Here is a 15,897-nt window from a genome sequence, read left to right on the forward strand (position 1 = left end):
CAACTGGAGTTTTGCTCCTCGTCTTTGAAGTGTTGCGATGTGTCATCAGTGCCCTTTTCAGGAATGCTCCAAATGACACATTAAGGTTGGGACTCCACGCTTGAAGTGCCCGCTTCACTGTCTGAACTGCTCTTTCAGCTAGTCCATTAGCTCTTGGATGATAGACGGGTGATTCTATTTTGTTAATTCCCAGTGATTCACACCACTGTTTAAGGTCACCACTACGAATTATGGACCATTATCAGAAACTACAGTTTTTGGTATTCCAAATCATGCAAAGATTTGACTAAGATATATTTTAACTGTTTCTGATGTTCTATTTCCCGCGGGGAAGGCTTCTATCCAACCAGAACCCGCGTCAACAATTACTAAGATATTGCGTTGGTCCTTAACATAACCCCAGTCCATGTGGAGCCGTTCCCAAACGTCGGCTTCTGGCCACGTAGAGACCGTTTTTCCCAGGCTAGGCCTGTTCAATTGACAATTCTTACATTTACTAACAAAGTGTTGAACGTCTTGGGTAATGCCAGGCCACCATGCTATCATTCTGACTGATGCCTCAGTTGCATTCTTTCCGAGATGTTTCTCATGCGCCTTTGCCAAAACCAAGTGTCGTAGTTTGGGTGGAATGAAAGGAACAACACCTCTGAAGATGATTCCATTATGTAAAGTAAGTGCATCTTTCTGTTGTTCGAAACCTTTTTCCGCTTCTGAACATTGTTTCCAATTGCCGTTTTTGATTCGTTTCATTATGTCCTGGAAGAGTCTGTTTGTCCCAAGTTCAATTTTGATTTCTACTTGGGTCACCAAATCACTGTGGGCGAAGTAGATGTTATTGATTGCGAAGCACACTCGATCGTTGTCCGATTCGTCTTCGCCAAAATCCATTCTGCTCAAAGCATCTGCATGGGGTATCTGCTCTCCTGGTGTGTACCTCAAATCATAGTCGAATCCCATTAGAGCTATTGCCCATCTTGTGATTCTCGCTGATGCCGTCTTCGGGATCTCCTCGTCTGGTGCAAAGAGATATTTGAGTGGTTTGTGGTCAGTCTGTAGGATAAATCGTCTTCCAAGAAGGAATCGTTTTAGTCTTGTGACCACAAACACAATTGCTTCCCGTGCTTCCCGCACCAGTGCTTCCCGCTCTATGTTCGAGTAGTTTTGCTCCACTGGAGTCAATTTTCTCGATACATATATGACTGGATTTCCTTCTTGCGAAAGAACCCCCGCCAATGGCTTTTTCGAAGGCGTCAGTTGTAACTGTTGCTTCTTTTTGTAGACTGTATGGCTGTACTAGTGGGTTAGCACATAATTCTTTTTTTTATGTCTTCAAAGGCTTTTTGTTGCATTTTGCCCCATGAGAAATCGCTATTTTTCATGTTATTTAAGGGTAGCATTTTTGTTGCAAAATTAGGAATCATTCTTCCGTAAAAATTAGCTAGCCAACAAACGATTCGAGTTGTTTATTGTTAGTTGGTGCTTTTGCACTTTTTATTTTTTCAACATGTTTGGGATCTGGTGCTATTCCATCCTTTGAAATGGAGTATCCCAAAAAGCTAACGCTATCAACTGGTTTTGAGTTAGATTTTTTCTCATTAATAGTAAAACTTTTTTCACGTAGTCGACTCTTGACTGCAAGCATTCTCTTGTCGAACTGCTCCTTGGTAGTTCCATACACCAATACATCGTTTTGAAAGATCACAACACCTTTAATTACTTTGAGTGTTGATTCGATGCAAATCTGGAAGATTGAAGAAGAGTTTTTCAATCCCTGAGGTAGTCGGCACATCTTGAACAGTCCCTGAGATGTGTTGATTGTGCAAATATCTTTAGCTTCTTCGTCAAGTTCAATTTGATAGTAGGCATCTGAGAGGTCAATTTTGCCAAGGTATGAGGCCCCATGTAAGTTTTGGAAGATCGTCTCCATGTCCGGTATTGGGTAGTCCTCATCCATGACCTTGCCATTGATGTGCACTTTCAAGTCCTTGCAAAGTCTCAGTTCTCCACTCTTCTTTCTCTGCCACACCACTGGAGATGCATTAGTGATTCCTCCTGGCTGTACCGGTTCAAGGATGCCTTGTCTGACAATTTGTTTCAGCTTCTCTGTGAGCTTGTCTTGAAGAGGTAGAGGTATTTTTCTGGCTTTGCAGAACTTTGGCTGTGTTCCTGGTATCAACTTCACATGAGCTTTGTAACCCTTCACAGCAGGTAGGTGCTCGGCTGTGATGTTGTTTTTGACTGCAAGTTGTTTTTGAGTGAGCCTGCTTCCGTTCCACTCAACGTCACAAGTAAGTGATCCCAGAAGCGTTAATTGATTACCATCATAAGCTTCAAGATGTCTTATCTTACTATCCAACTGAGGTTTACCAAGCTCAGTCCATATTTTTGATGATATCACTGTGCTATCTGCACCTGTGTCCACCTGCATTTTTAATTTGCAGTTATTTATTGAGATATATTCCCATGTCACAGACATGCTAAAGATTTGTTCTTTAGTATAAAACATTCCCATCTCCGATGCTGGAGATGCTTGCTCTGAAGAGACATTTTCTTCTTCGCAAAAGTTATTTTGTTTATTGTACTTACCTGAATTTGGTTGGGGTCTGCTTCTACACATTTCTGAGAAGTGTCCCACTTTTTCACAGGTGTTGTTTTTTTTACTTAGCGCTGGACAGGGTCTACTAGAGTGTGGCTTACCTCCACATCTAGTGCACATGTTGTTGTTTTTATCAGCCGTAATTTTTTCATTTGGTTTTCGAAAGGTCTTTTTGAAGTTGAACCCAACTCCTTCTTTCACATTAAAGGGCTTATTACCTGATGAAGAACATGCAAAAGCCATTGCTTGACTTCTGAACTGTAAGCTCTCGGTCATTTCAGTAACCGACAATGCTGGTTTTGCTTTAATACCGTCTAGTAGTCTAAGTTTTGCTTCAGGGTCCCTCAAACCTGAGATAAACTTTATTTTTACAAACTCCTCTTCGGGGTTGGCCGCTGTTTTCAGTTGTTCGAAGTCACAATAGCGTGCTTCTTTTCTAAGACGTGCTAGGAAGTCATCGTCTGACTCCCCTACACCTTGTATAACGGACAGAAATTTAGCCCTTTCTGCCGTTACTACTCTCTCTTTAGGAGAAATATAGTTTTGAATCGCCAATCTGATGTCTTTATACGGAGTGTCTATCAAATTCCTAGGACTCATTAGGCTCCTAAGTTTAATAATTGCATCTTGCCCGCACATAATAAGGAAGAGATTGGTTACCTGTAGGTCCTGTACAGTACCGTCGTTGTTGACCTTGTCCTCTTTCTTCTCTGCGCGACATTTCGCCACAAAAGACATAATCCACGCAGTAGCTGATTCTGCATTCTGTAGATCCAAAATTTGTCTGTCTGTAGCTGGTTTGGACACCATTGCGTGGTCGATAACACTGGTCAAAGAATTCAATAAGTTGAATTTTAAATTAAATTTTGAACTGAAAATATACAAAAATTAGCTTGTATTTATAGTGGTTATCTATGCGAAAATATACAGAGAAAATTTAGATTAGCTAAAAATATTTTACATGATTGGCATGTGAATAGATCTTAACTCCGAATCCCGGATGTTATTTTCTATTTTCATCAACATTTCATGAGAATCATATATGGCTTGGGTACAATCGAGTTCATTAAATGGAGGTTCGTGGATATTAAAATCAGGTTTCTGTTGGTGGGAGAATTTTCTTGTGACATATGATTGATAGGTCAATAAGATAATGATAGCGCCAAAACAAAATTAGAATTGAGTTTAGTTTTGTGGCCATTATTTATCGACACAGCAATAAAGTTCGTCAGGTAAGTTCTTCTTTCGTTCTTTGAAACTTTAATAAAGAAAACTTCTAAGTTTCTGGATGTTTCTTTGAAACCATCACAGCCCCCTTTGTGCCCTTGCAGCACGTAGCCAATGCTATTTCAACTTTCAAGATGATTCAAATAAACCGCCAAAATTGCAACAAAAACTCGACTCTTTTGTCTAACAACGTGAAACTAAGACGTGCTCTTTTAACGAATAATTAGACTAGAGATATGTTTTAAAACAGCATCAAAATCGAGAATAAAGCGCATCTCCCGGGCAGCGGCTGCTCTGTCATCTTTTTTCCATTTTAAAAATATTAGGAGCGCAATAATATCCGGTTGATAAGATGAGGGCGGCTATTAAAAAGACCAAATAATCCCATCAAGATTAATGTCATAAAAATACCTCAACCGCTGTTTATCCTTACTTTACAGCTGTAAGAAACAAGTCTAATCTGACTTCTTAACAGTTTGGGGGTGAGGGTCTGAACAGAGGCAGACTGTTTCGAGTACCTCACCTTTATAATGCCTATCATAAAAATGCACATTTGTAATATTTTATTTTAAGCACCGGATGTACAATTATACAGACAATTACAGGAATAACTTGATGACAACAAGAGGCTAGTTGAAGATTATTTACACTAAAATGGAAGAAAATTGAAAAGTAAGTTTATAACTATTCTATATTCTGAACAATAAAGGATAAAGGAGCTCTTTTGGCCTCAAAGTCATAATTTTATACCCCCCCTCAACCAACGCCACTTGTTAAGATACAAAAAAGCTTCTTGGTTGTTTGTTTTCGTTCCCAAATTTCCATATGATTTTTAAATGCAATGTTTTCCGCAAGTCTTCAGTATTTTCCACAAGTCATATAGTTGTAGCTATTTGTTAATCAATAACTACCAAAATTTGTTCAGATTTTGTTCAGAACTTACAGCTCAGATTAAAATTCATTAAAATAGTGAGACTAGATAACTTTCTGCTTGTAACTAGTCAAATAAGCATCGTCAATTGCAATTGTCCACCAGAAGAGCAAAGGCGTTGGTGACGTCAGAATGTGGAACATAGAATGCGCATCGTAAATCCACTTATACGGGGGCTGCCATTCGAAATACTTCCCTGTGAGTGGACCTACGGCAAAACTGAGGTAGGTTAAGAGATAGTACTTGCTATGAGGCACCGTTTTAAAGTTGAACAAAACCCAAATAATCCAGAACCCGAAACCCAGAACAGCTATGGCAGTACATACCGACCAGTGTAAGGTATGGTCGAACTTGACAAGTTCCATATAAAGCACGTCAGAGACAAAACTGGCACAAACAAAAGCAATGGCTGCGTAGAATAATGGCTTAAACTCCATGTAGAAATTCCGGCAGACGAACCAGAATAGAGGGATGAACACAGAGACAAAAGCACCGTAGTAGTCCATACGTTCCAGAATGAACAGGTCTGGTCTGATGTGGAAGAGGGTGGAGGAGGTCCACGTGAAACAGTTCACCCCAAACATCACCCGATAGCACCACTGGTACGGCGACACCACCCCGCCCCCTCCCCCTCCCCCTTCTCCACCCATGTCAACAACACCCACTCCTCCCCCTGTCACTCTTTGAGATGATGTCTTAGAGTGAAGCCACCAAAATCCAGCCATAGAAGAGAGAAGAGAAGCGAAGGATGCCAGAGATGAAGCTGGTTCCAACATTCCAAAGTATCGGATCAAAGGCCAGCGACCGAAGAATTTGGGCACGATTCCCTCTTTCTTTACGTAGAGATGAGTGAAGTTCCACATGCATCTGTGCTTGCATTCGTCTAAGCAGGTCCAGCCGAAAGCGGAGTCGACTTTTTTCGTGATTGGGCTGCGTGATTCCAGCATTCGGTTGCACTCTTGTTCGCTGCTCTCGCAAATGACAAGACAGCGCTTGTAGAAAGGATGACGATCAGCTAAAAAAAACGTTTTTTCTTCAAGACGATGGCAGAATGTTAAATAAGCTTTCTTGATTTTTTGGCTGGTGACTAATACAGACACCCAAAAAAACGTAAATTAGGGAATATTAAACATAATGTTTCTAAGACTCGCACATTATTAAACCCACCCCAACAAAAATATAGCCCCCCCCCCGTATGGTATATTTACAAAAATGGTGAATTTTCTATGGATTGTAGCTCTGCAAAACTGGGGGCGAAAAATGTACACCTTAATTACCCAAAAGATTCCGCAATCGAAAACAAATACTAACCCCATCACAGGAAAAACTAAAGCTTACTCGGCGTATTAATAAACATATTATGGAGTAACCTGTAAAACTGTAAATCATGCGGTTAAACGACAAAAGATGCAAAAGATTAGGACCGAGAGATATATCTGAAATACCCGGCTGCTTGATAGGTGATCTCTCCTGATTATTTTATGGTAATCACGTTAAGAACCGTAGTTATACACCAATAATGTATGGGATTTTTTTGTCTAACACAGAAAAAACATAGCTGGCCGATAGCCGCAATAGCGTTGTAAATCTGCAGTCTCAAAAATATATAAAAGACAGACTAAAAAAAGAAGTTTATTCATTTCATTAGGGGCTGATAAATTTTGATTAAGAATATGTATAACTTATTGCTGTTTCCAATAGCTGCTCTTAAATACCCTTCAATTAAAGTGATATACACTCCCTTGACCCTATCTCTCTGAAATAAAGAAAAGAAAATTTAGTTTTAGAGTGAGGATGTCATTTTTGAGAGTGAGGTAAGTCACGTATAACCAAAAACTTAATCAGACGAATGAAAAAAAACTCGCTCCAATAAGAGTAAAAAATGATGTCACGCACGCAATTCAGTTGAAATTGCAGAAACGAATGAACGAAAAGCAGATTTGAAATGATTGTTGCGTCAAATGATTGTAATAATTTACTAAACAAATGACTAGACCTGGAACGGACTAAGAGTGAATTGGGAAAAACTTTTCCAAAAACAATCGGATCAAAAAGTTAAAAAAACAAGAAACTCAATGTTAAAATGCCGCATGTGAACAAAAAACCACTAGAGAGAAAAGTAAATTTGGTTCAAACAAAACAACAAGGCATAGAATGAATAATGAATGGATTGGAAAAACCATGAAGAAAAAATTCCGATCCAAAAAACCGAAAAAAACAGTGAAAACCAAAGTGCAATTGCCGCATGTGAACAAAAACCAAATAGCGAGAGAGCGAATTTTTATTCAAACACCGTTCTCTGAACCAACTCTAACATTAGAGCAAAAAATTTCACGCCGAAAAACCACTCGCTTTTTCGCTCAACTTCTTGTTTCGGCGACCAAAATTACTTCTCCAATTTGACTTCAAAAATCATGAATATGTTTGAACAGATTGTTAAAAAAAAGACAGCGCCCCAATTTAATTCAAATTCTTTGAATTGTAAAAAACCAAGAGAAAGCCAAAAATAGCCTCAGCTATCGCTGGATTGTTGGATGTTGAAAAATACTTAACTCGCAAATTGCCCAAAAATAGCCACCGTTGAGCCACTTGACGCACATGGGGATGGAAAGAGAAAAAGAAGAAAATAAAAGATAGAAATTGAAAGAACTTTGCAAGGTGTCAAAACGTTCTTATTTGTGTGCAAATCCTATCTATTCAGTTAGACTCTAAAGTAAAATTTTTTCAGCTTCTAAAATCAAAGCAATCCCTAAAACAAAATGACTGCAAAAATCATGAAAAAGTGTGAACAATTTAAAAACGGCACCCCAATATATAAAAAACGGCGCCCCAATAAAATTCAAATTCATTGAAGTGTAAAAAGCCAAAAAAATACCAATAATAGCCTCAGCTACCACTTCAAGGCTATTAAAAATATAAACTGAGCCGGCGAATTGTCCATAAACAGCAGCCGTTGACCCGATTGACGCAAATTGGGATTGAAAGAGAAAAGTAATAAAATAAGAGATAGAAATTTAAAGAATTTTGCAGGTTGTCAAAACGTTTTTATTTCTTTGCAAATTCTACATATTCAGTTAGACTCTAAAGTTACACTTTTTCAGCTTCTAAACTCCAGGCCCTTAATCATGCTACTAATGGCAACTAACAGGCACTTCGATGAATTTTGATAACCAAATGCACTATGACTTAATGGCCGGGCTTTATATGTTTATCCCATTCCTTTTGATTGCGCTCTTTTGACTTTGATTGTATTCACGTAATTCATCGTATTTCAATACAAGAAAAAATTTAAAGTCCATTCAATTGATACAATGAGTGAGGTAAATCAGAAACCAAGCGTGAGAATTGTGATTTATGTAAAACGAAAAACGAGATCAAAATCTAGAAGAAGGAAATGAAAACAAAAAAAACTAAACCTAAAATGGACTATGAAAAAATTGGGAAAACTATTTAACAAAAGATCAAATCAGAATAATTAAATACAAATTAAAAATCAATGACAAAATGTCCTTGTGAACCAAAATAACTAGCGAAAAACCGAACTTTTGTTGGAACACCGTTATCTCATTCTACTTTAGAATCAAAGGCAAAAAATTCACGCCGCACAACTTTTCCGCTCCACTTCCCTAAAAACTATGCAGTAAGACATTATCAGTCCCTAGGGTTGAATTTATGGCTAGTCATATTGGGTAATGTATTGGTGGCGCAAACGGAAAAGATCCGATTATCGATCGTTACGCCCACCACCCCGATACACTTGATTTTACATAGTATACTGAACGTCAAAAGTAAGTTAGCACCCCCTAGTTTTACGCAGAGAAAATCAATTTTTGAGGCAATATTACTATAACTTGGAACCGAATTTTGAAACCTTTATTCAAATGATTCTCTACACTACTCCATCCAAGTATCACAGTAAAAAGAAAGTTGTCAAAAGATGTGTTATGTTTGTCGGATAATCAATTTGTCGGATATATTCTGCTTGCCCACCCCCCCCCCCCTGTGATTTTGCCTCAATCCCCCCAGTTAGAAACAATATGTTGTTATATAGCACGTTACTATGTAAAAATAAGCATGTGCGCCTGGTGGGCGTACAAGATGTGAGCCCACGCAGCGGGGGGGGGGCAAAACAGAGTAATTTGAATTTGAATTTCTCCTGTTATTTATAAAGCACGCAGAAGTTGTAGACACAGCAGATTCCACTATCAAAAAAAATATAAATCCAAAGTTTCATCAAGAGTGGACGCTTGCAAATAGTAACGTATCTTAAATAAGCGCCCTGACTTTATTTAAATACAAGTTTTTTTAGCGTATCGTTTTGAATAATCAAGCTATATTGGAGTGCATTGGCTAGTTTTTTAACTTTCATACAGGACACGGTTTCGTTTCCAGCTGAGGTAGTATTTTTTGTTTCAGTAGAATATTTATCAAGATTTTACCGCGATAACCCAGAGATGTCCGAGTTGAATTTCTTTTTGAGGTTATTGTTTGTACAATGCGAGTGGTTTTCGAACGAGTATTGTAGGAAAAATTTTGATTTGCAGTCAAAATCTCATTCATCATTTTGTTTGAATGTAACCCAAAGTATGATTTGAGGCTGAATGAAAGCAGATGTTTTTTGTATAGTTCAAAAATTAATGAAATTTCGAACTCGAATAAGGTATCAAAGATGGAGTCACTTGGTTTTATCCTAAAGAGATTTCTCAAATTCTTTTTGTAACTGTTCAATTTTTTCAGCTCATTTAACGTTGTTCCACCATAAAAAGGAGGTCCATGCTCAAAAATTGGTACCACCTTGTTATGTGGAACATCAAAATGGTGTTGCGACTGCAATTTTTCCTTAGCCTTGCAATTATTCCGATCTACTTCTTTAATTTTAAACAAATGGATTCCACATGTGCTTCGAAAGTTAAATTCGAGTCTAAAATTACTCATAGATATCTGTAGATATTGCTCTTCTGAACTGCGCAATTTTGAAATTTGTGTTTGCCTTAATTTCAAAAAAATTCATTACAAAATTTTTGACTCATTTAAATCCAATTTATTTTGGTGTAGCCAATGTGAAACTGAATGAATTTCAGTATTTAATTCTTCAGAAGTTGGTCTTCTTTTGATGAAGAGGTTGGTATCGTCGGAGTGGATAGTTTACGAGCGACCACAAGGTCAATAAAGTACAGTATAAACAATGAAGGACGCAGAACAGAACACTGTGTTCTTGGTTTGAGATATGAAGAAAACCAGCTTAAAACCTGACACCTGAATCCATAATTTTCTAATTTTTTCAACAGCAACGAGTGATTTACATTGTCGAATTCCTTTTTCAAATCTAGGAAGACCATTGTGCTATTGTTCCCTTTTTCTTTTTCCAACTTTACGTTTTCCACTACATTTACGAGTGCATCAACTGTTGATCTCCGATTGCGGGTACCAAACTGAATTTCACGAAGAACTTTGAATATCTCTATGGAGTCGAGATTTTTGATTTTCATAATATTTTGAAATATTTTTCCAAAAGCCGGCAAAATCGAAGTTGGCCGATAGTTATTGACATCTGTTTTTGATCCCGTTTTGAAATGCGGTTGGATAGTTGCTCGTTTTAGTGTATTTGGTGAAACACCGCTCAAAAATTATTCGTTGATATAATTAAATAAAATGGGACTAAAGTTCTGTCAAATCTCTATTAGGTGTTAGTGATCAGATCCACACCATGCGAAGAAGATTTTTGTAGGCTTGCTGTTTGTGAAAGCACTTCTACTAAATTTTTTTCGTGTAGCATCATAGATTGTTCTTCAGCATAATTAAATGAAGGAAAGCTTATTTGAGTTAATTTGTTTACTATTTTGACTGCAACTTTTACAAAATGTTCATTGAAATAGTCAGCTATGGTACTGGGGTCATCAGTTCCAATATTATTGAAAACAAGGTTATAACTCACATCACTTTTGCTGTTTCTGCCTATCAATTTGTTTATGATTTTGTACATTTTCTTTGAGTCCCTACCACACTTGTGATTTTTGTTTGATATAATTGTTTTGCGTCGTTCAAGATTTGAGTGCGCTTGCTTTTTAGTTGAAGATATCTATTTTTATCGATGTTACTTTTTGATCTCAACCATTTTGTTCTTGCATTGTTTCTCTTCGCAAAAATTTTTTTTACATCTATTTGTGACCCATTGATTCCTATTTTTCTTTTGTTTGATTTTAACCAAAGGCTGGTTTTTGTCGACTACAAAATGTAAACAAATACAAAATGTGGCGGAAGTTTGATGGGTATTATTGTTCTGAAATATTTTTACATTATTTTCCAGTTCTTTTTTTTTCTATTTTTCAGGCAGTGTTTTTTTGTTGTTCGAAATGATCAGACTCCAACGTTTAGATGTTTTATCTTGGGTTTTATCAGATTTTTGTTGGACAAAAAATACGGGATAATGATCTGTAATGTCGTAACTGATAGAATTTACTATGCTTTGATTTTTATTGATATTTGTCAGAAATAAATTGAGGGATGTTTTTGTTGTTGACGTTTCTCTAGTTATACCCGAATTTATTAGGTTTATACCATTACTAGAGTTAACATCTTCAAATCGCTTTTTGATAGAAGTTAGAGGTAGTTGATCTATATTGAAGTCTCCACATTCGATAAGAATTTGGTTCGCACCCACCAGAGTCTCAGGATAGATGTCAATTTCAGTCAAGAACTGATTTTTATGAACCTTGGGGGAACATATTATGTGATCAAAGTATAGTATTTGTTGTTTTTTCTAATTTTTATACCTGGGCTCTCATCGTGGTTCGTTGCAAAGCTTTCTAAGAGAAGAACATCCTCCCTGCAAAACATGGCTACGCCTCCACCAATTCCCATCCTGTTTTTAGCTATTATTTTCTGATTACGTGATATATTGAAGTGTTCTTCATGAGAACCCTCCTGTATCCAAGTTTCAACTAGACAAATCACAGTTGGTAGGGACTCAAATCTTTGCAAAATTCCTGAAGTTCCTCAAGGTGTTTGTTTGGAGACCGGATATAAACAAGCAAGACTGTGAATTTTAGTTTCTTGATGTATAAGTTTTGTTTTGCTGAAATGAAACACCGTACAAATGTTGTTTTTTGTTCATAGATACAGCACTTCCATTGTTTGTTGCGTCCATATCAGGCGAAAAAGCATAGGTTCTTTTGTTATTTAAGATTGGAGTACCACTATTTTGTATAGTTTGCAAAACCTTTGTTGTCTCCTTTGATAATCCGAGAGCTCGCTGATGTCATCAATTGGTTGATATTTTTCACCATCAAAAGCCCATAAGTGTGATTGCTTAATTTTATAGTGAATGTCCACTTCTCGAGCTTTTTTTCCATGATAACATCCTTTTTCGCCAGTCGTTCATGAATATAAATGGGATTCCCCATTGCATTTCTCAGACCTCTTAACCATGAAGCACGTTTCAGAATTATGTCCCTTTGTTGCAAATACAGAAGTTGAACAATAACAGGCTCAATGTTTCCATTTTTAAGTGCGTGGGCAACCAAGATTTTGTCGGGATTCAAAGTAACCAGTAAGTTGTTGTCTACTATCTGTAAAATTGGTGCAAGTACATTACCATCAGCTGGGATGTCGATGTTAGTAAAAATAAGAAACGGTCTGTTTTGATACCTTTCTACTGCTGTTAGTCGTTTTTCTAACTGATAGATGTTATTTTCTGAAGTAATTTTGTTATTCTCAAGTTTTTCGAGACGATCCGTAAGATTTTGTATGACTAGGTTTTGCGTTGTTACAGTATTTGTAAGTTTTTCAATAATTTGTTTCAATTTGGAAATGTTTCCTGTAGTAAGGTTCTCTTGGATGGACATTTTTGATAATGAAGCAGCGTGAATTTCAAAGCTTTTGAATGGCATAAAAAGAGCAAGAAAGTTGAACGCGACAAGAACAACTGCTTTGTTTCGCTCTGTCGCGTTCAACTTCTTGCGTTTCTTTCCAAAACAGAAAAGATCCAAATTTTCATTGGGATTTTTGGTGATTGAACGTTGAGCTTTATCTGAATTTCATTGGCAGGCAAGAGGACTAGCGTAGGGGACCAATGGTGCAAAAAATCTTTTCGAAATTCGATTACAAAGTAGAGTGATATTGCGTGAAATTGAATTTTTCACTTCGTAAAACTCAGGGGTGCTAACTTATTTTTTCCCGTTCAGCATAATATGCATAATACAAAACACAATTTGTAAGTGTCTGTCATAAACCTCGTGGTGGGGGGAGCAACAGAATGAATCCACATGAAATGCTGTATAATGACACATATTATGAAACAGGCGGGGTGCAAAAAATACCGGGGATCAAGATCCGAAGGTCAACAAAACGGAACACTAACCCCAAGAAGATTCTACGCTCTTTGAAATATAGAGGACCAAAACAATAACCATCACTGTAGCCATTCTGGTCATTGAATATCCATCAATCATTTTGGTGGACATTTTGGGTCAACTTCAGGAAGCAAATTCGAGGAAATTGCTTGTCAACAGGGTCCCCTTCTGCAGTAAAACGTCAACAAATAATCAAAACTTCATCAAAAACAACCGGGCGTGACTTGAATCTGAACAAAAATAATTGCGCCTCAATTTTTGTGCGCTAATTTGATATCGGCACGTAATAATTGAACCAAAAAGGCATAAAATAAAGTCAAAAGTGGGAAAATAATATTTTCAAAATTAACTTCTTGTGTCGACAAATTAAGGTCCTGTTGCTCAACACTAACGTGCAAATTTTGAAATGCTGCAAATTGACAGAGCTCAAAGTTCCGACATCAAGGAGACGCGGTTTTATATTGATATTTATTAGAGTTCAAAACTGTTTCCGCCTCCCCCTCCCCACTTAAAGCATGTTGACCATATACAACTGATATATATTGAGCCCCTTCGATTGTGATGGGTAATTCACGTTCTAATTAGGCTGTTCAAATCGCCATTACAAACTAAAGAGCTATCATTTTATTTGTACTCGCCCGCTAATCCGATGGCGGCCGAAGTAGGTGTACACAAATATGAAGTTCATAATCGGGCAATTATTGGCGTAAGAAATTGAATAAACTTCCAACTAAATGTTGGTTTAACTAAAACGATCTTGGTTGCCTTTCGCCTGCAATGGTTTTCCGCTCTTCCCATTATAGCACCCCCTCCCAAATAAAACCAGTTGGCACGACACAGCCACCACCGTGGTAGTCTAATATTAGATCGAATCTATTCTGTTCCCCCCCCCCCAGCTTAGTGAGCATAAGTTTTTCAAGACCCCCAGCCGCACCTGCTATTTTTTTTTTACATAGTAACGTGCTATATATCAAGATATAATTTGTAACTGGGGGTCAAAAAAACATTGGGGGGGACAGAATAGATCCATTAGATCTTTCCCCGAGTCTTTCCCATTATAGCCCCCACCCCCCCCCCCACCTCAAATTATAGCATCAATTATGGTATATTTATCTGACCACTGAGCTGGGGGGGGGGGGGGGGCTATAATGGGAAAGAGCAGAAAATCATTGGATTCGAAAGGGGCAAAACAGTTTATAAAAAAGGGGTAGGAAACAGTTTCCATTTGAAATTCGCCCTGATCTCGTCCAGTATTGACAAGATGAGTGGGCGGGTGGAAAGGGGTAAAGGAGACAGTATGAACTAAATGGTTTCAAGATTTGCACGTGCGTGATCTAAATTACGGCTGATCCGACTCAAAGCAAGAATGTGATGCTGTTAAATTCGGGCAAAGAACTGATTTCTCTAATTATTAGAACGTAACTTCTGTGACTTCAATAGAGTCCCATAAATGGTCTTTTCTTATCTTTTGAATCACGATCACAACTAAGTTATATTTTGAAGCAAAACTCTAGTCATGAAGTCTATATACACTTGTTAATAAGATACAAATCAAGTTTATCAAACTGTTAAATAAATAATGAAATTAAGATAAGGAAACGTTTCAGCCTTATTCTTTGCAGAACTCTCTAAATTGAATGAAAACTAAACACGTATAAAGTCACTACTCTGATTATGTTAAATGGTTTGCGTGTTTGTTCGTGGTTTTACTTTCAATAAGCAAGCTAATTGTATTGGCTTCATTTTTTCTTATTATGCAACGTGTTAGTGCATGTATAAAGAGCATATAAATTCGTAATTCCTGCCACTTTTTTTGCATTTTTTGCAAAAAGTGTTGATTAAGTGACATCAATTATTTTACAAAAATTGTAGGTAATGTTCATGTACATTTGGATCATTGTTTCTGAATGCCTAAAAAACAAATTAGAACAATTTTCACGCTTGAGGAAAGAAACTTTTTCACATTGGTCTTGCATTTAACGAGTATCGGACACTCAAGCCATGCCAATTATTAAAAGATTTGAACCATTGTCCTAATATGGCTAAGCGTGGAAATGATATGAACAAATCTTACAGTGCTAGAAATATATTTTTTTTCCAAACACTGGTCATGTTCACATAAATTTTTTGCTGAAGTTTTTTTCTAAATCTTTTAATTATTGCTGCACAACAATATATCGAATCGATGATAATTTTTTTGCGTTTTGAGCACAAATGATAATAATTGTCTCTTAGAAGATAAACCTGGTCGAGTTCGATTGGTTAATTTGTAAGAACTTGCAAGTTTCTTGCACGTTCTTACAAGGCGATGCATCGCCTTGCAAGTTTTTCTTCCAAAAACTTGAAGGATCTTACTTGTTAAACATTCGATTTACAAGTTACTTACAAGTTAACCATTAGGCTTAAAAGGCTCTTCCAAGATAAACCTTCAACTTATGAATGGTTATCTGGATCTTTTCCGTTTGTGCCCCTCCCCAGCTTAATGGGCGAATATTTTTTGAGCCCCCAGACTCACGTGCCATATTTTCACATAATGCTTTACTATGCAATGGCACGTGCTATATAACTGGGGCGCAAAACGTTCTGGAGGGCAAAAACGGACAAGATCCGGTAATCTCGTAAGAACTTGCAAGTTCCTGGCAGAAACTTACAAGGCGATGCATCGCCTTGCAAATACTTCTGCCAAAAACTTGCAAGTTCTTAAAAGATAACCATTCTGCCTATGCTGTAAGAAAAAATGAATACTGTAATTAATTCAGTCTTTAACAGTTTTCAAAGATATATGAATAAAA

At 37.2% G+C, this 15,897-nt stretch overlaps 1 protein-coding gene across 1 annotated transcript; it reads right to left on the reverse strand.

Moving 5' to 3' along the window:
• Nucleotides 1-4,673: 4,673 nt before the first annotated feature.
• Nucleotides 4,674-15,449, reverse strand: LOC142354742 (GPI-specific phospholipase A2-like PGAP3). The gene is made up of 4 exons (XM_075407124.1): nucleotides 14,435-15,449; nucleotides 13,114-13,492; nucleotides 5,458-5,769; nucleotides 4,674-5,385 (listed from the first exon to the last, which is right to left on the reverse strand). The coding sequence occupies exons 2-4, from the start codon at nucleotides 13,214-13,216 to the stop codon at nucleotides 4,799-4,801; spliced, it is 1,002 nt and encodes a 333-aa protein (XP_075263239.1). The 5' UTR covers nucleotides 13,217-13,492; nucleotides 14,435-15,449; the 3' UTR covers nucleotides 4,674-4,798.
• Nucleotides 15,450-15,897: the final 448 nt, after the last annotated feature.

Source organism: Convolutriloba macropyga, chromosome 15 (assembly GCF_964194025.1).
Source record: "Convolutriloba macropyga chromosome 15, txConMacr16.3, whole genome shotgun sequence".
Taxonomy (NCBI): Eukaryota; Metazoa; Xenacoelomorpha; order Acoela; family Convolutidae; genus Convolutriloba; species Convolutriloba macropyga.